The sequence below is a fragment of the Cyprinodon tularosa genome, unplaced genomic scaffold (genome assembly GCF_016077235.1).
Source record: "Cyprinodon tularosa strain WSP-4 unplaced genomic scaffold, ASM1607723v1 ctg277, whole genome shotgun sequence".
In the NCBI taxonomy this organism is placed as follows: Eukaryota; Metazoa; Chordata; class Actinopteri; order Cyprinodontiformes; family Cyprinodontidae; genus Cyprinodon; species Cyprinodon tularosa.
This window is the reverse complement of record NW_024038982.1, coordinates 1,021,756-1,041,642: the sequence shown is the minus strand read 5'-3', so window position 1 is coordinate 1,041,642 and position 19,887 is coordinate 1,021,756. Positions and strand designations below refer to the sequence as shown.

Below are 19,887 nucleotides of genomic sequence, written 5' to 3'. Positions count from 1 at the left end.
TACATTTTTATAGATCCAGTTTATTTAGACTGATGAACTTTGCTTATTGTGTCAAACAGTTTAATAAAAAGGAAATTAAGTGATTACAAAGCCTCTAGATCATATGTTTAACTTGTCCCACCAGTACTTATAATATAAACCAAACATAATAATGAGAAAGCTAAGACATAAAGAGGTAGCAACATCCAAATAAAGATATGTCAACCAATCAATAACTAACTCATCAATGAGATACATAATCAGTAAATGTATTAATTAAATAGGGATGCCATATCTTTTAGGTAGAAAAGTATAATGAGCATACGTATTATACATATTAATATGTTGACTTAATACACTACAGGCTGACTTAATATTCGAAAATACCTCATGGTTATGAGACAAAATGTTAAATAGACAAGTCAGTGAAATTAGAATGCAACTCATGATGAGGGCTTTGCTTACTTATAGTAATGATTTTTTTTTCTTCTTAAAAGTGGCAAAACCCTCTTTTGATTTAGAGATTTAAAAGGCAGAAATAGATTTAATAAAAATGTGTGATAAACCAGCATACACAGTTGATTTCACAACATTAAAGCAGACAAGGAAAAAGAAAAAAAGTCCCATTTAATCACAAGCATGACATATACAATAAAATGCAGTCTGTACAAGCTTCTCCTGAGTGTACTTTCTCCAGCTAAGAGTCATTGTGTCAGCTGGTTTCTGAACCTGTAACATGACCGAGCCTCTTGGCTGTTCATCGCTCTATCTCCAGGAAGAAATAACTTTTGTTGTTGAAGTTCATAGCTTCTACTCGGTCCATCTCAGTTTGTTCTTCCTCATTTTCCTCCTTGTCTTGTGTCTCACTCGATGGTAGCTGCTTATAAAGCTGAGAGTCAGAACCAGACATAAGATTCTCTCTCTCTGGGGTCGAAGGGATGGAAGGGGGAGGTGGAGACACGTGATCACTGTGGGTGATGGTAAGTCTGTGGAGTTTGGACATAAACCTATCTTTGTGTCTGAAATAAAAAAAGAGCAATCATTTAAATGAATAACCTGGCTAAAGCTATCACTCTTAAATGTTGTCTTATAAAAAAATAAAATAAATATTAACCTTAAAATGTAGACAGTCAAAATGACAGAGGTGATGGCAAGAGTGGCAGAGATCCATAGGACATGATACTGAGTTTGGCATAAGTTGATACATATTTCATGAGTTGTACCTGCAGTGAAAAGAGATGAAAACCACAGGACTTTTTATGGTAACACAAACAACTGTATTAAAAGAAGGCGTTTTATTTAAGGACAACCATGTCTCTTGTGGCTTGTTTAGCTGTTAAGCCTCAGTTATTATGATACCATGGTTTCCTGTTCAAACCCAGTGAGGTATGGGGTAGTTTCGGGGTGTTTCCTCCCACTTGTTGTGCTTGGCTTTAAAATGTGCTCACAGAAACCGTTTACAGCGGGAGAACTAACCATCAAGATACATTTCCTCAGGAAAACCAGACCCCAAGTCTTCGATGGAGGGCAAGACATCCTGATAACAACAAAAAAAGGACCAAATTTAGACAAAAAGGAAAAAAGTTATATATATATATATATATCTTCTATTTGTGAATACGTTTATCCCTTGAATCCAAAGATACACTTCCTACCATTGTGGTCATTGGTTGACCCTCCTCTTCTACATTAGCTAAAAAAAAAGCAACAAAACATAAACAGTTAGCGTTTGCGCAGACATGTAGATAGATAGATAGATAGACAGACAGACAGACAGACAGACAGACAGACAGACAGACAGACAGACAGATAGATAGATAGATAGATAGGCTACTCATAAGCCCACAGCCCGACAAATGCTAAAAGGGCAATATTAATGCCATTACTTTTAATATATAGTAGAAATTTTGCACATCCAGTAATAAAATGTCACAGGGGATGGTATGGGGGCATGGTCATTTAAAAAGGGGGATGCCATCCCCCCTCATCCGCCCTCAACTCGAGTACTGTATATAATGATTAATGGCAGAGCGCTGTAATGTTTTTAAATAGTTACAGGCAAACACAACACAAGCCCTGGAAGGTTCTTTATTTTAAGCTGAAAGCTTTAAGAGGTGAACCCACACCCAGTGCTCAAGTATTTTGTAGAACTTAACAACTTTTCCACCTAAACTACTCTTCATTCAGCCTAAATTATCCTCTGCTCAAATAACTCTGACCAGCTGCCTTGTTTTTGTTCTCAAAAAACATCCCAACAGCATGATGCAGCCCAATCCATGTTTCACCATGGCAATTATGTGTTAAATCTTCCTTTTATGGCACACAAAGCAGTTCATATACAGACCAGAAAGAGTAGTTGGGTTTTATCTGACCTGACAACCTTTTCACACATTTGCTATACCTTCTACAACGTAAAAACTAAAATGATTATCTTTTAAATATTATTCTTTACCACTCTCCCATAAGTATTATCAAAACAACCTTTGGGAACTTCAGGTAAACATCTTTATTTTTGCTGAAAGTAAATAACGCAGGGATAACCATACTAACTTCATGGCTGAATCCTAAAAGGAATTAATTGTCCTGGATAATATGCAAGCAACCCAAAGTAAAGATGCAAAATACAAATATATGTAATATTTACCTTCTACAAACAGTTTTGCATTAGTCTTTCATACAGAAACCCCTCAAACCATTCTCAGGTTTTTAGTAGAATGTTGCAAAACCTGGTGCAGTTAGTATCAATTTAACCAAGGCACTGTTCATTTCCACTCATTGTGTTTTTACATATACTATGCTGTGTTTCAAGAATCTTTGCAACATAAAACTGTCAGAGACAGTAATAGCCTAAATCTGAAGTTCTAAACGTACGTGAAGCTTTAAGATATCTGTGCTGACTCTGCCACTATGTTTGTTAAGAATTGCATGGGAAATTGTTGGTTAAAATTTGGAACTTTGCTGACATCTAGTGGACACAGTTTGCATGTGGAATTTTGGGCAGTTAAGCAGAGCTCTTCCAGCTGCACGGTTGCTGTTTTCACTAGCCCTTCAGACGACTTTGGACACGTTTGTTCCTTGGACACTATTTGTCTGTAAGTTAATTTCATCTGTTGTCATTCTGGTATTGTGGAATATTTTGTTGGAAAGTTTACGTTTCTCAATTAGTATTTAGAGCTACATCGTTAGCTAGTTGGCTTGAGTTGAGAGTTACACTATATTGCCAAAAGTATTTGCTCACCTGCCTTGACTCACATATGAGCTTAAGTGACATCCCGTTCCTAATCCATAGGGTTCAATATGACGTCGGTCCACCCTTTGCAGCTAGAACAGCTTCAACTCTTCTGGGAAGGCTGTCCACAAGGTTTAGGAGTGTGTTTATGGGAATTTTTGACCATTCTTCCAGAAGCGCATTTGTGAGGTCGCACACTGATGTTGGACGAGAAGGCCTGGCTCTCAGTCTCCGCTCTAATTCATCCCAAAGGTGTTCTATCGGGTTGAGGTCAGGACTCTGTGCAGGCCAGTCAAGTTCATCCACACCAGACTCTGTCATCCATGTCTTTATGGACCTTGCTTTGTGCACTGGTGCACAGTCATGTTGGAAGAGGAAGGGGCCAGCTCCAAACTGTTCCCACAAAGTTGGGAGCATGGAATTGTCCAAAATGTCTTGGTATGCTGAAGCATTCAGAGTTCCTTTCACTGGAACTAAGGGGCCAAGCCCAGCTCCTGAAAAACAACCTCACACCATAATCCCCCCTCCACCAAACTTTACACTTGGCACAATGCAGTCAGACAAGTACCGTTCTCCTGGCAACCGCCAAACCCAGACCCGTCCATCAGATTGCCAGATGGAGAAGCGCGATTCGTCACTCCAGAGAACGCGTCTCCACTGCTCTAGAGTCCAGTGGCGGCGTGCTTTACACCACCGCATCCGACGCTTTGCATTGCACTTGGTGATGTATGGCTTGGATGCAGCTGCTCGACCATGGAAACCCATTCCATGAAGCTCTCTGCGCACTGTTCTTGAGCTAATCTGAAGGCCACATGAAGTTTGGAGGTCTGTAGTGATTGACTCTGCAGAAAGTTGGCGACCTCTTCGCACTATGCGCGTCAGCATCCGCTGACCCCGCTCCGTCAGTTTACGTGGCCTACCTCTTCGTGGCTGAGTTGCTGTCGTTCCCAAACACTTCCATTTTCTTATAATACAGCTGACAGTTGACTGTGGAATATTTAGGAGCGAGGAAATTTCACGACTGGATTTGTTGCACAGGTGGCATCCTATCACAGTTCCACGCTGGAATTCACTGAGCTCCTGAGAGCGACCCATTCTTTCACAAATGTTTGTAAAAACAGTCTGCATGCCTAGGTGCTTGAATTTATACACCTGTGGCCATGGAAGTGATTGGAACACCTGATTCCAATAATTTGGATGGGTGAGCAAATACTTTTGGCAATATAGTGTATTTGTTTGCTGTAGCCTAGTTGTTTTCTGTATCTGTATTTGATGTATACTTTTGTGTCTTGTTATAGTTTTACAAAGAAAAGTAAAGAAAAGAAAACAAACCAGCCAAAGAGTTGCAAAATAAAACAAGAAAACTACTAAGGACTGGATCATTTTCAAGCCAAGTGTTAGCTAGCTGTCTAGCTTTGTAAGAGCAACACATCGTGAGGGCAGCATAGTAAAAAGACAATTACGCAGCGGGTTCAAACTCGTCATGAGTCTACGTTCTGGCAAGAAATATACGAAGGACTACGCTAAGGACACCATGGATCGACCAAAATCGACAGAGCAAGAAACAGATGCTAATCTGCAAGCTGAGAGAAAATCACCTCTGCAAGTAAGTGACGTTGCATCGCAGTCATCCAAAAGATCATCTCGTTCTTCACAACGGTCAAGCAGGACGTCAGTATCAACTGCTTCGTCGGCAGTTAAAGCACGGGCCAAAGCTAAAGCTGCTCAGGCTCAACTGGCGTATGCTGAAAAGGAAGCTAGTGTAATTAAACAAAAGGCTGACCTTGAAGCGAGTGTGTTGAAGCAGAAAGCGGACCTTGAAGCCAGTCTCCACATTCTTCAAAGCCAGAGAGTTGCTGCCGCTGCTGAGGCTGAAGCTACGGCTTATGAAGAGGAAGAGATTGAAAGCGGGGAGAAGCTAAAAGAATTACACACCACAGAAGAACCTCTCAGTCCTATTGAACAGACTAGCAACTATATCGAGCAACATGCTGAGCTATTTCGTGACACTTTGCCACCGGAACGAGGTCCAGATTCTACCGAAGCAACCATCACATGCCAAAGATACAGATATCCAAAATTAGAAAAAATTGAGTTCAAACGTGAAAAACCAAGCAAGTGGGATCAACCGCTCACACACTTGGACAGAACTCAGCAACCTCATCAATCTGACAGAGGATTTGTGCCAGAGCCACAAGGAGCACATGATCTTGCAAAGTACTTGATGAGACGTGAGTTTGTCAGTTCAGGTCTTTTAAAATTTGACGACCGTCCTGAACACTATTGGTCATGGAAAGCATCCTTTCGTGGCGCCACGCAGGACTTGAACTTGTCACCCAGAGAGGAACTGGACTTGATGGTTAAATGGCTGGGACTAGATTCATCGCAACAAGCAATGAGAATACGTTCTGTGCATGTTCTTAATCCCGCAGCAGGCCTCAACATGGTGTGGCAACGTTTAGAGGAATGCTATGGAATGCCAGAGGTTATAGAAAATGCACTGTTTAAGAAATTAGAAAACTTTCCAAAGCTAACAAACAAAGACAACGACAAACTACGAGAACTTGGTGACATTCTACTTGAGCTAGAATGTGCAAAAGTAGAAGGATACTTGCCAGGCCTTACTTATCTAGACACAGCTCGTGGCGTAAATCCCATTGTGGAAAAGTTACCTCACAGCTTACAAGAAAAATGGATAACTCAAGCATCCAAGTACAAAGAGGACTATGAAGTGCCATTTCCTCCATTTTCTTTCTTCTCTCAGTTTGTTAGAAAACAGGCTAAGGTGAGAAATGACCCTAGCTTTGTGCTTACCACCTCAAACAGCTACATGTTCTCAAAGTCAGATAAGAAGACCAGGTTCAACAGCAGTTTTTCAGTGTCAACACACAAAACAGAAATTCCTTCAAAGTCTGCAGATTGCAGTACTCTTTCATCAAAGAAAAAGGTCATAGATCCAGCTCGGGAATGTCCAATTCACAAAAAGCCTCATCCACTCCAAAAGTGCAGAACCTTTAGGAACAAACCCATCGGAGAACGCAGGGCTTATCTTAAAGATAATTATATCTGCTACAGATGTTGCGGATCAACTCAGCACATGGCAAAGGATTGCAAAGCAACCATTAAATGTTTTGAGTGTCAAAGTGAGACACACTTAACAGCTTTACATCCAAATACTCCCTCAGCTACAACTGAGACCTGTGGTTCTGACAAAGAGGACAGTGGCGAGCCAGGTGAAAACACACCCATCACATCAAAGTGCACAGAGGTTTGCAATAACTTAGATGGCTCACGTTCATGTGCTAAGATTTGTTTAGTTAAAGCATACCCTGTAGGAAGAGAAGACAAAGCAGTTAAAATGTATGCTGTTCTTGATGAGCAAAGCAATAAATCGCTCGCAAAGACAGAGTTTTTTGACTTGTTTGAAGTTAAAGCCAACACAGCTCCATACACATTAAAAACCTGTTCTGGAACTACAGAGACGTCTGGTAGAAGAGCTGATAACTTTGTTCTAAAGTCTATGGATGGAAAAGTTCAGATACCGCTTCCTACCTTAATTGAATGTCATATGGTGCCAGATGACAGACTGGAAATACCTTCACCCGAAGCAGCACAACATCACTCTCATCTAAAGTCAATCGCCCACAAGATTCCAGCAGTGGACCCAGATGCCCCTATCCTGCTGCTGCTAGGAAGAGATGTCATACGAGTGCATAAGGTGAGAGAACAAATAAATGGACCTCATGATGCTCCATATGCACAGCGACTTGATTTGGGTTGGGTTGTAGTGGGTGATGTTTGTGTGGGAAGTTTCCATGGATCTACAAAGGTCAGTGCCTTTAAGGCAAACGTGCTGCAGAATGGGCGCACATCCTTCCTCAGTCCATGTCCAAACAGCTTCCAAATAAGGGAAAATTATGGCACCCCACAACAACATCAGATCCATCCCCTTGCACGTGGAGACATTCAACCTATGTACTCAGAGAATCAAGAACACTCAGTATTTGAAAGATCCAAGGACGATAACAAATCAGGACTGTCCGTAAACGACAAAGCTTTTCTGAAAATTATGGATAAAGAAGTCTATCAAAATGAGGATCATAGCTGGGTAGCCCCTTTACCATTTTATTCTCCAAGACAGCTTCTTACAAGTAACCGAGAACATGCTATGAAGCGCCTTGGCTCACTCAGAAAAAGCCAGAAATGAAAGAACACTTCAAGGAGTTCATCCAAAAAATGCTTGATAAAGATCAAGCTGAACTAGCGCCGCCTTTAGAAGAAGGTAAAGAACACTGGTATCTTCCAACTTTTGGTGTCTACCACCCAAAAAAACCAGGACAGATCAGGGTGGTGTTTGACTCAAGTGCTGCATATGAAGGAGTGTCTTTGAATGATGTACTTCTGAAGGGGCCAGATTTGAACAACACTCTGATAGGAGTTCTTTTAAGGTTTCGAAGAGAACTGGTAGCTGTCACAGCAGATATACAGCAGATGTTCTACTGTTTTCTTGTCAGAGAGGATCATAGAGATTATCTCCGTTTCCTCTGGTATGAAGACAACAACCTTGACAAAAACATTGCAGAGTACAGAATGAAGGTCCACGTGTTTGGAAACACACCATCACCTGCCGTTGCTATATACTGCATGAGAAGGGCTGCTAAAAAGGGTGAGAATGAACATGGTTCTGATGCAAGACAGTTTGTGGAGAGACAGTTTTATGTTTGCGATGGACTAATTTCAGTTACCACAACTGACGAAGCAGTTGACCTCCTGAAAAGAACGAAACAGATGCTTGCAGAATCCAATATAAGGCTGCACAAAGTAGCATCGAACAGCAGGCAGGTAATGGAAGCCTTACCTAAAGAAGATCGAGCAAGTGATCTAAAGGAGTTGGAGCTTGGTGCAGATCCACTCCCTCTCCAGCGCAGCCTCGGACTTTCTTGGAATTTAGAAACTGACAGCTTCACATTCCAGGTTTCAAGTGAAACAAAACCATTCACCAAGAGAGGCATTCTGTCTACAGTAAATAGTCTCTTTGACCCCTTGGGATTTGTGGCCCCAATTATAATGCAAGGAAAAGCACTTCTGCGTGAACTTTCATCACATCAAGATGAGTGGGATTCTCCACTACCTTCTGAGAAAGAAGCAGAATGGAACACATGGAAGAACTCTCTGAAAGCCCTGGAGGATCTTCACATTAGGAGGAGCTATTTCCCCATTTCACCCACATTACTGCTAAGGAAGGAGTTATGCATTTTTTCAGATGCATCTACACTCGCGATAGGAGCTGTAGCCTACATGAGAGCGGTTGACGTTGATGGAACATACCATGTTGGCTTTGTCATGGGTAAGTCCAAGCTGGCTCCAAAGCCTGCACACACTATTCCACGCCTTGAACTTTGTGCTGCTGTGTTGGCTGTACAGATGTACGAAGTCATCCAAGAAGAAATGGACATCAGTGTGGATGCAGTTACATTTTTTACAGACAGCAAGATTGTACTTGGCTACATCCATAATTCTTCAAGAAGATTTTATGTGTATGTGTCCAACAGAGTGGCAAGAATAAGGCAATCTTCTTGTCCAAACCAGTGGCACTATGTTTCCACAAATCAGAACCCTGCAGACCATGCCACCCGGTTTACTGCAGCAGAGTACTTACAACAGACCAACTGGTTTACAGGTCCCGGTTTTTTGAAATCAGATTCTGCAGAAAAGCCCCCCGAAACCAACAACTTCAATCTGGTGGAGCCTGAAACTGATGTTGAAATTAGACCCATTGTGACAGTCCTGACTACTCGCACCTCATCAGGTCAGCTAGGTTCACATCGATTTGAGCGATTCTCAGATTGGACAAGACTCTGTAACACTATTGCCAGACTCATGAGTGTCGCCGTCTCCTTTAAGAAGAATCATGAGGGATGCAGAACGTGAAACAGGGAAACGTTTCGCCAAAATTCCCAGTACGGTGGAGCTTAAAAAGGCTGAAATTCTAATCATTCATGACATCCAACAAGAGGCTTTCAAAGAAGAGCTTAAATGTCTTGAGAAAGGAGCGACACTTCCTAAACAAAGCCCACTTCAGAAACTTAACCCTGTGAAAGACAGTAATGATTTGCTGAGAGTTGGAGGTCGTATTTCGTCTGCAGAGATGTCAAACGAAGAGAAACATCCACTGATCATTCCCCGAACATGCCACATTGCCACATTACTTGTGAGATTTTTTCATAAAGAGGTGGCTCACCAAGGTCGCCACATAACAGAGGGAGCTCTTCGAGCTGCTGGTTATTGGATTATTGGAGCCAAGCGTCTGGTGTCTTCTGTAATCCATAAATGTGTTATCTGCCGCAAACTACGTGGACATCTACAAAAACAGAAAATGGCAGATCTGCCCAGAGACAGACTTACACCTGAACCTCCATTCACAAATGTGGGCCTTGATATTTTTGGACCATGGACCATCAGTACACGTCGCACAAGAGGAGGAAGTGCTAATAGTAAACGGTGGGCAGTCCTTTTCACCTGTATGTCAACCAGAGCTGTGCACATAGAGCTGGTGGAATCCATGTCAACAGATAGCTTTATCAATGCTCTGAGGAGGTTTTTTGCTATCCGTGGTCCTGCCAAACTTCTCCGATCCGATAGGGGAACCAACTTCGTGGGTGCATGCAGAGAACTGAACATCATCTCTAAGGAGGCAGTGATTGAATCCTATCTCCAAAGCAAAGGATGCACATGGATTTTTAACACACCACATTCATCACACATGGGTGGTTCATGGGAGAGACTTATCGGTGTAGCCAGACGCATTCTGGATGCCTTGTTACTTCAGACAGGACACACTCATCTCACACACGAGGTTTTGAGCACTCTCATGGCTGAAGTCATGGCGATCATGAATGCCAGACCTCTGGTCCCTGTATCCAATGATCCTGAGATGCCAACAATCCTCACTCCGGCCATGTTGCTTACTCAAAAGTCAAGCACAGTATCAGCTCCTTCTGGTCAATTCAAGATGGGTGATCTCCAAGGTAAACAATGGAAACATGTCCAATGTCTTGCTGATACCTTTTGGAAGAGATGGAAACAGGAATATTTGTCCACTTTACAAGTGCGCAGAAAATGGACTCGGCTAGAGAAAAACATAAAGGTGGGAGATGTTGTCTTGCTTAAAGACAATCAAGCCCACAGGAACGATTGGCCCATTGGAATTATTGTGAAAACTTTACCAAGCAGTGACAAGATTGTACGCAGGGTAGAAGTGAAGACAACAAAAGGAGGACAAGTCAAGGTTTTCCACAGACCTGTCTCAGAAGTTATTGTTCTGCTTTCTGAAGGCCTTTGAAGATGGACTGATTGAATTTTCTGTAACTATGGTGTCAAAATCATATTTTGCCAAGCGGGGAGTGTGCTGACTCTGCCACTATGTTTGTTAAGAATTGCATGGGAAATTGTTGGTTAAAATTTGGAACTTTGCTGACATCTAGTGGACACAGTTTGCATGTGGAATTTTGGGCAGTTAAGCAGAGCTCTTCCAGCTGCACGGTTGCTGTTTTCACTAGCCCTTCAGACGACTTTGGACACGTTTGTTCCTTGGACACTATTTGTCTGTAAGTTAATTTCATCTGTTGTCATTCTGGTATTGTGGAATATTTTGTTGGAAAGTTTACGTTTCTCAATTAGTATTTAGAGCTACATCGTTAGCTAGTTGGCTTGAGTTGAGAGTTATTTGTTTGCTGTAGCCTAGTTGTTTTCTGTATCTGTATTTGATGTATACTTTTGTGTCTTGTTATAGTTTTACAAAGAAAAGTAAAGAAAAGAAAACAAACCAGCCAAAGAGTTGCAAAATAAAACAAGAAAACTACTAAGGACTGGATTATTTTCAAGCCAAGTGTTAGCTAGCTGTCTAGCTTTGTAAGAGCAACACATCGTGAGGGCAGCATAATATTCATGATCCTTCTGAAATAGTCACATTTTAGACCTCTATTGGGCATGTTTGTTTCATTCTACCTGTCCAGCTCCTGGCAATGATAGGTGTAGTCCACTCACTCCAGTGACCGTCATATTCCTCTTTACTCCTGAGCTGAATCAGGTAGTCAGTACCAGGTAGAGCATCAGTGATGGTGTAATGCCGCTCTTTGACATCATTTTTCTGTGAAGACACATAAAACAAGACCTCAGTCAACTGAAACAACCTAGATTACACAGCATGACATTCATGACTGAACTATTCACCAATCAACAGTACCTGTTCATGTGAGGAGATAAGTGGTCTGTATCTGATCTCATAAATTATGTCATAATATTCATCTGGGTACTTTGGCTGATTCCAGGACTCTGGTAAGTTCCAGGTTACCTGTATCATCCTCTCTACCTTCTCCACCAGGTAGGCTGTCACCTTGGATGGAGGGTTTGGCTTCACTAGGGTAGCAGAAATGGGTTCAAGCGATTATAAAAGCTTTATATAGTGTAAAACTGTTGAATGATAACAGACCTACTTACAAATATCCAGAGGTGTGAAATAAATTGGAGGACTGGTGGCATTGCCTAAGATATTTGTGACACACAGGAAGGCCGTATGGGTAGTCCTCCCCTCATCATTGTTCTCCAGAGCACACCAACAACGAGAACGCCGAGACGAGTAGGAGCATGGGATTTGCTGGAAGTCCTCTATCTTTGTCTGAGGAAGATCTCTAGAAAAAAAAGAGATGAAAAAAATACAAATAAAAAAGACTACAGTATAGAGAAAAACAGTAATGTATTGGATGCTCATAAGTTTTTAGTGGGTATACATTACATAGCGGATATTAGTATTTTTGTCTGTAGGATTACATAACTTTTACTACTTCTTCATTCTTCTTGAGTAAAAATACAATGAAGAAGTGTTACTCTTACATGGGGGACATCTTTTTCCCATCTCTATTCACCTCGTGAGTATTTAGGTGCATTTCTAAAAAATTGAGAATTATGAATTTTCAACCCTGACAAAAGTTAAAAAGAGAGATCCTATCTCTCCTATCCTAGCATCTCTTCATTTGCGTCCTATTAAATCCAGAAGAGAATTTAAAATCCTCCTTCTCAAATAATAAAGCCTTAAATGGCTAAGCTCCATCTTATATCAGAGATATGATTGTTCATTATGTTCCTAAAAGAGCACTTAATTCTCAATCTGCAGGTTCACTAGCGGTTCCTAGAATTTCTAAAAGTAGAATGGGAGGCAGATCTTTTAGTTATCAGGCTCCTCTACCAGTTTTAGGCTGTGATGCAAACAGCCTGTTTACTTTTAAGGGTAGGCTTATTCTATCTCTATTTTCCCACTCTGTAGAATTTGTTAGTTCAATTTCTAACATTATGGTCTATCTGCTTTTTCTCATAGTAGCTTCATCTGCTCTGTTCCTGTTTGGCTGTGAGGAATATCAGCTGTGCTGATGCCACCAACGCCTTTGTTTATAGATCTTCAAGCTCGGCCTGTTTTTTAGTGTAGTCTTGTTTCTCTGACTGTGACTGGCTGGATAAGCGTGCTCTTCATCCTATGACATGGGAGCTGGCTCAGAGCTCGTCTGCCTGGGTGTCTGTTTCCTGGACGTGGCCGCCTGAGGAGCTGGTTGACAGTTGCCTTTTGAATCTCTGCTTCTATCTGTGTGTCTGCATCTGTCTTCTTGAACCCCAGTTGGCCTCAGCATATGGCCGCTCACACTGAGCCTGGTTCTGCTGCAGGTTTCTTCCTGTTAAAAGGGAGTTTTTCCTCTCCACTGTTGCTACAAGCATGCTTGGTGTGAGGGATTGTCTTTGAGTAAATGAGTTGATACAATCAGCTGGTTTTCCTTAGATAGACAAATTTGAATCAATTTGTCTGTATGATCAGATTGAATTGTAAAGTGCCTCTAGATGACATCTGTTGTGAAATGGTGCTATATAAAATAAATAAATAAAGCGAATTGAAATAGGGGCTGCCCAGTGAAGCAGTGGGTAGCACTGCTGCCTTGCAGCAACAAGGTTTTGGGTTTGATTCCCAGCCTGGAGTCTTTCTTTTGAGCTTTTCTTTTTCTTTGGCAATCAAGATGCAAGTGTCTGAAGAACAAGAGGATAGGCACAGAATTTCTTCTGCTAGACAACCTATATTTGTTTCTCAGTAAGTTATTTATAGTGTACAATGTCATAAAACTGGGGTTTAAGTCCACAGTCAATGCAACCAACCAGGAAACATGAGAGCTTAATGCTTTCTTCTGTTGAAAAGCTGTATGCTGATTTTATTTTCTATTAGCATTTGGCACAAAAACCTGGTTCAGAATTCATGGTTTTACTCAGTTTACTGGCCTGCAAACTCTCCTGACCTGAACTCCATAGATAATCGGTTAAAAACGGCCAAGAGGAAAATGGCAGATAGCAACCTAACATGGCAGGTGATCTAATTCAACCTGGGCTTCTATTTCATATCAGCAGCAGCACAGGCCAGTCATTGCCATGCCACCCAGCATTGATGCAGTAATTCATACAACTGAGTATTGAATGCATAGAAATAAACATGTTTTAGAAACAAGAGATTTCTATTTAATATTAACTTTTTATTGGTCAAATTGACCTTTGTTTTCCTGTTTGTAAGCCAGAGTTATCAAGATTTAGAAACACATTTTACTTTAAGTGTAATAAATCCATACAATATGAGCTTTCATTTGGAAATTCTTGACAGTTATGTGGAAATGTTTCATGTTATTATTTTCTTTTTAGATGTACTTGTGGGATTAGATTTAGATTTATAACCAACAGAGTTGCCTGTGGGTACAAAGGTATCAGTCAATATGTCTCAGCCTTCAGCCTTGTTTCTGTACTGCAAAGCGTGTTTCTTAAAAATCTTTAATGAGATATTTGGTATTGTGAATCAATAGTTTGACACTCTCAAATATTTCTATATCTAAATAGGTAGAGAGAATTTATCTTTATTTCCACTAATTCAAAAAAATAAAAATAAAATTAAGTTAGGATTTCTGGGTTTCTTTAGGCTGCCCCTGGTACTCATTAGTCAAAAACAACTCTGCTGATTGGGAACATGGTAAGCCTAGTATGGTATTCCTATAGAATATGTGTCATTGTCTTATTCTAAATAAAACAGATTTTTAGACTTATTGTGTACTGTATTTCACATTCTTACCTTGTGCTCAGGAAGAGAGAGCAGTCAGGTGTATACTTGATCATTGAGTTCAGAGGCTTCGATTCACAGCGAATTTTACTCCAAGGTGATTTCATGTAGCAAAGCATAGTGGGAGTCTCAGGGGGATCTAAGATATAGAGATATTTTATCAGGCATTATTGGCTCCAAACTACCTGCAATTAAATTCGTACAGCAGTGCTTTTGCCAGCATAAATGTAAAGAGAAAGGATGAGTGAAGGTGCACTTTTGGTTTTGTTATTCTGATTTCTGTCCAAGTGAAAGTTCTTGCATAGCTTGTAATGAAGTAATAATCAAAGAAGTAGAAAATAAATATGAGGTCCAGTCGCACTTGGTGGTGGGAATCGGTTGAAATCTGTGTTACTTGACCTTTCTGGGTTCTTATACATTAGCTCTAAGAATTAACTCTAATAATATTTTTTATTTGAGAGGCGACTGTTGCCCCATGTCAGGGTGCCCTGGGTAGGGAGCCATATAGCGCATTTAAAGACAGATCACTGCCTGTAACAACACTACATCAATATAAAATAATGATTGTTTGTTAATATTTTAGACAGATATCCATGTAGATATAATGCCTGACTCAAAAAAAAAAATACAAAAAAATAAAATTATATATATATATATATATATATATATATATATATATATATATATATATATATATATATAAAATTAAGAATTAATACAGACGGGTGGGCTAATGAAAAGCACCTGCTTAAAGGTGCTCTTTTTAAATATGGCACTGTAACATGTACACAAGTTAAACTATGAATGTATATGGTTTAAGTTTTTTTAATCACATTTGTAGGAATGACTTGGATACATGTCAAAGAAAAAAAAAACATATTCTATATATCCCACTGGCTGTGCGGTGTGTCACAGCCACATATATCCCAGTTTCTCTGATTAGTTGATATGCTGCCAGTTTAGGAAGAGCAGAAGACAAGACTCTCCCTTGTATTGTGTAATTTTCTTTTATTTTCTTCTTTAAGTTCTGTTATTTCTGCGTTTAATTTTTCTTTATCAAGTGTTTTCTTCTTCTTATTTAGCACCATAGTGATCCAAACTGCAGCCAGCCACTATTTCCCTTCCACAACCCTACCTGAAGGCTGACGCTCTAGACTGAAGTTGTCCTTTAGAGCTGATCTGAGTTACAAGACTGTTGAAGATGCCTCTTTGGAGATCCTAACTATGTGCGGGGAGAGAGAGATGACACAACAATCTATATCTGACCAGGAAGAATTAGAGTCTAGGTAGTTCTATTATGGAGGCTGTAGACAGACCAATCAATTCTTCATTTTAGTTCATCTGCAACTTCATTGTGCATAACTATCAATTTGAAAATCTATCAGTTTATCAACAAAATAAGATTGCAAACCCTTTTTTCAAATTCTAGACAAAGACAAACATAAGGTTTAAAGTTAACATTTAATAAGCTTGATTAGTCGTGTTTTGAATGTTTTGAATTTACATTTATTTACCATTTATTTTTTTATGTTTGTTAGTTTTATGTTTCCTTTGGTTGAGTTACTTGAGGAATAATTAAAGAACAGACCTTAATCATGTACTACATGTAACTGATTGCATTAAAATTAAATAATTTTTTTTGTCTTTATTCATTTAAAAAAAATAGACAGTAAGATAACTCCCCGGTAAGGAAGGATTTACCTGTTATATTGATTTTCCAACACTTCCAACGTAGCCAATCAGTTACTGTCAAGTTTGATTAAACTGGTCTGTGGGAGTTCATAGCTGCTTACTAACCTCTTCAAAAAGTGCAGTAACTTACCTGCAACAATCACTGTAACAGCGAGCGTTTCTTCTCCCCTCTGATGACATGTGTATTTTCCAGCGTCCGTCTGTCTGACTGAACTCAGAGACAGACTGCTACCGCCATTCAGAAATTCCATTTCTCCCCAGTCTCTGTCTGCTCTCTGCACCAGCTGTTTATTCCACCTCCACTGAGGCCTTATTTTAGCCCCTCTTGAAACCCTGCTGCTTTCCCCCAAGTCCTTATCTCTATATTCAGCCTCAGGTTTCTTCTCGTTTTCTTCCCACTTGGACTCTCCCCTCAATATTGTAGTCATGCTCAGAGGGGTTGGTTGGACCACTTGTGGAGAAGTGAAGCGTTCCTTGTTTGAATATTCATTGCTTTGGTTTTCTCCTTGCAGAGTGTTGACTCCAGCTGCTGTGGTTGTAGAGTGATACTGCACACTTTCTGCAGAAGTTTTCTTGCTTCTATTCGGAGAAATCGTGTTTCTTCTAACTTGCAGCGTGATCGGGGTTCTTTCTGATGGAGATCTTCTCTTGTTTGTGCTTAAGACTTTTCTTGATAGGTTGACTTTATCTCCATTCACCCTCACATGTCCATCGCAGGTCAGCTCCAGGCTGCTTCCTTGAGGTACCACCAGCACCCCAGGGGGAGGCTCTGCAGTCATACACAAACACAGAAAAATAATCATTTGTTGCCAAATTACAAACCAGAGTGGACGCTGGCTGCGTTTGTTACTTAGACTTAGACAACTTTTATTGAATTTTGTATACACATAGTGTATACAACACAATTTTTTTTTGTACAGTTTTCAGACAATAAATGAGCAGCAGCTTAACAGTGAAATGTGACAGTTCAGTAGTCTAATGGCAGTGGGGAGGAAGCTGTTTCAGAATCTGCTGGACCTGCTTTGAATGCTGCAAAGTCTCTTCCCACAGGGCAGCAGAGATAATAGTCCATGGTGGGGGTGTGAGGTGTCATTTATGATGTTATGGGCTCGGCACACGCAGCGCTGTGATGAAATGTCTTTTATGGAGGGAAGAGGTGCCCAGATGATCCTCTCTGCTGTTCTAACTACTCTTCTCATGTTCTTCCATACTGAGGCGTTGCAGCCTCCACACCACACAGTGAGACAGCTGGTCAGAACGCTCTCTATGGTGATTCTGTAGAAGGTTGTGAGGATGGATGAGGGCAGGTGGGCTCTTCTCATCCTCCGCAGGAAGAACGTGCACTTTTGTGCCCTTTTTACCAGTGTTTACAGTCCAGGTGAGGTTGTCTGTGATGTGCAACCCCAGGAATTTGGTGCTGCTGACCACCTCTACTGCTGAGCTGTTGATGAGCAGTGGAGCGTGGTTCTTCCTGAAGTCAACGTTGATCTCCTTCATCTTCTCCATGTTCAGGATCAAGTTGTTAGTACAATATTGTATGCGAACACTGTATCTTTAAAAGATCTTAAGGTACAAAGTGTCGTTCTCAGATCAGTAAGCACAGCACAGATAGGATGCAGCGTTGCATAACAAAAATCACCAACTCTTTTAAAACTTCCTCTTTTAATCTGCATTTTGTCTACATAGTCGCTCTTCCGTCTAGAACTTCATGTTCTCCATATCATCTCACTTATGAACATCAGTAGTTCCTCTAACCTAGATACTTTGATTTAGCTGAAAACTAAAACATATATAAAGTCTTGGAAACAAATATTAGACCACCCATGTTATCTTCTTTTTCTGTGCATTTTTCTTCAGGTAACATACGTAAAGAACAAGATACTGAAGAAAATAATGTTTGTGAAATAGTTTTATTCCTAACTTTATGTATTATTTGAAAGATTTGTGAGGTTTTTCTTTTTTAGAGCTGCTACATGCATCTGGTGCACCTGCTCACTATACTGAGAGATAAAAAAATGACCTGTAAACGTCTTTTTTTCTAAAACTATTTTGGGTTAGATCAAAGACAAAGAAACTGGAAAACTGAAATACCACATTTTTTTCAATTAAATATATAAAAAAAAAATGATGCAATAAGCTTGTTGGACTGGCCAGCTCAATGAATACAACAGGGATGATTAAATATAACATTAATAAAACACTAAACATCTGCTAGATCGACTCCATATTATTAGTAAAGTTCATAGAACGTCCACAAAATCCACGTTAAAGGGGCTGTTTTATTACTTATATATCTAAAGATTATGTAGGCAACAATAATGAATTCATAACATACCAAATCTCAACATATGAACATTTTCTTTAGAAAATAACTTAATAAAAATACTCAATACATTGAATTTATTTAGTGAGGACTCACCTTTTCTTGGACAGATGCCGTCAAAATTGCCACTAACTGGCATGATGCACAGAAAGCCCAAAAGCCGGAGCAAATTACCCATTTTTGAAAGTGGTCCTCAAGTCCTCACACCATCTCCGACAGCTACACTACAGCTGCAGGACACCAGGTAACATTGGGCTTCATGAGCCTGAGAAGAAACTGACTGCTTTCCAGTACAGACAGGATTATTAAAGCCGAGCCTGCCTGGACGCAGTAGTGTGCTGTCCGTAAGACCCGTTATTGTGAAATCCCAGCGCTCTTCCCCCTGTTCAGTGCCGTTGCACAGAGGAAATCCTCCACAGTGACAAAATAACACCCCCGAAAGCTGAATTCAGGTCTAATACTGTATAGTGTTTTTCTTATCAGAGAACTCTGTATTGGTTTTGCTTCTTATCAGACTCAAGATTCTTGTATAGTTTTAAAATGTATATTAACCCCTGCTAATGTTCAGTTTTGCTATTTTTTAGATATTGTACATAAAACACTCAAGTCACATAATGACTCATATAGTTCTGGAATAATTCATATCTTTCTTCCAAAGATAGGTACAGGTCATTTATTCATCTTCTTTCTTCATATTTCTGTATATCATGTATACAACCTAATAAACAGAAATAAGTATCACATGCATGTTTTTATGGTTCAACCTAAAGGTATTGACGTCTCTAGTTGTCTGTCGTCTCGTCTGTTTAGTGGTTATGACTGTGTTGCCATCACTGCCGTCTTCTCTCACGTCCAGACGAAAACAGATTTACATGGTTAAAATCTGTTTTTTTTCTCTTTAAGCATTACTAAACAGGTGCACTTTGATATTATCCCAACAACAACAGAAAAACACTACTTTGTGTCATTAATAAATGATCAACCAATAATTAATTGGAAAAGTTTTTGTATAACCAATTTTTTTTTCATCACCACTATAGACACTGTTTGTTTATCAGATTATAAGAGATTGACACAGTAATGCAGAATTTTAAGTTTTGTTTCCAAGGAGTCTAAAAAATTTACCATGTTATTTGGCCTTTGTGCAGAAGTGTCAAGAAGATAGTAATTGTTAAAAGAAAGCCAAGATGTCTACTTTGCAAGTCATTCGGGAAACAGCAGACATCTAGAACAAAGTCTTTTTGATGCGATAAGGCCAAAATGAATGATTTTGCTCCGTATCCAAAAAAGTATCTAGGTAACACACCAGCATAACACTAAATAAGATTGGTACGTCTGAGGTGCTCATAAAAACATGGAACTTAACCCCTAAAAAATGGTGGAGATGCTCAGACACTCTTTCCTGCTGCAAGTCAGGGAGTACGACCTTCTATAGGAGATGCTGGTCATCTGTGTGCTTTGGCTCATCAACTAAGCAGGTCTGAATGGAAATAAAACAATAAGGTCTCCAGTTAGGATCATCGCTGCGAC

General features: G+C 40.1%; 1 protein-coding gene across 1 annotated transcript; it reads right to left on the bottom strand.

Moving 5' to 3' along the window:
* il6r (interleukin 6 receptor) lies at nucleotides 1-18,696 on the bottom strand. Its single transcript, XM_038290162.1, has 10 exons — nucleotides 18,454-18,696; nucleotides 16,165-16,803; nucleotides 14,355-14,481; nucleotides 11,708-11,898; nucleotides 11,454-11,626; nucleotides 11,216-11,357; nucleotides 1,635-1,672; nucleotides 1,456-1,516; nucleotides 1,094-1,202; nucleotides 1-998 (listed from the first exon to the last, which is right to left on the bottom strand). The coding sequence occupies exons 1-10, from the start codon at nucleotides 18,533-18,535 to the stop codon at nucleotides 737-739; spliced, it is 1,824 nt and encodes a 607-aa protein (XP_038146090.1). The 5' UTR covers nucleotides 18,536-18,696; the 3' UTR covers nucleotides 1-736.
* Nucleotides 18,697-19,887: the final 1,191 nt, after the last annotated feature.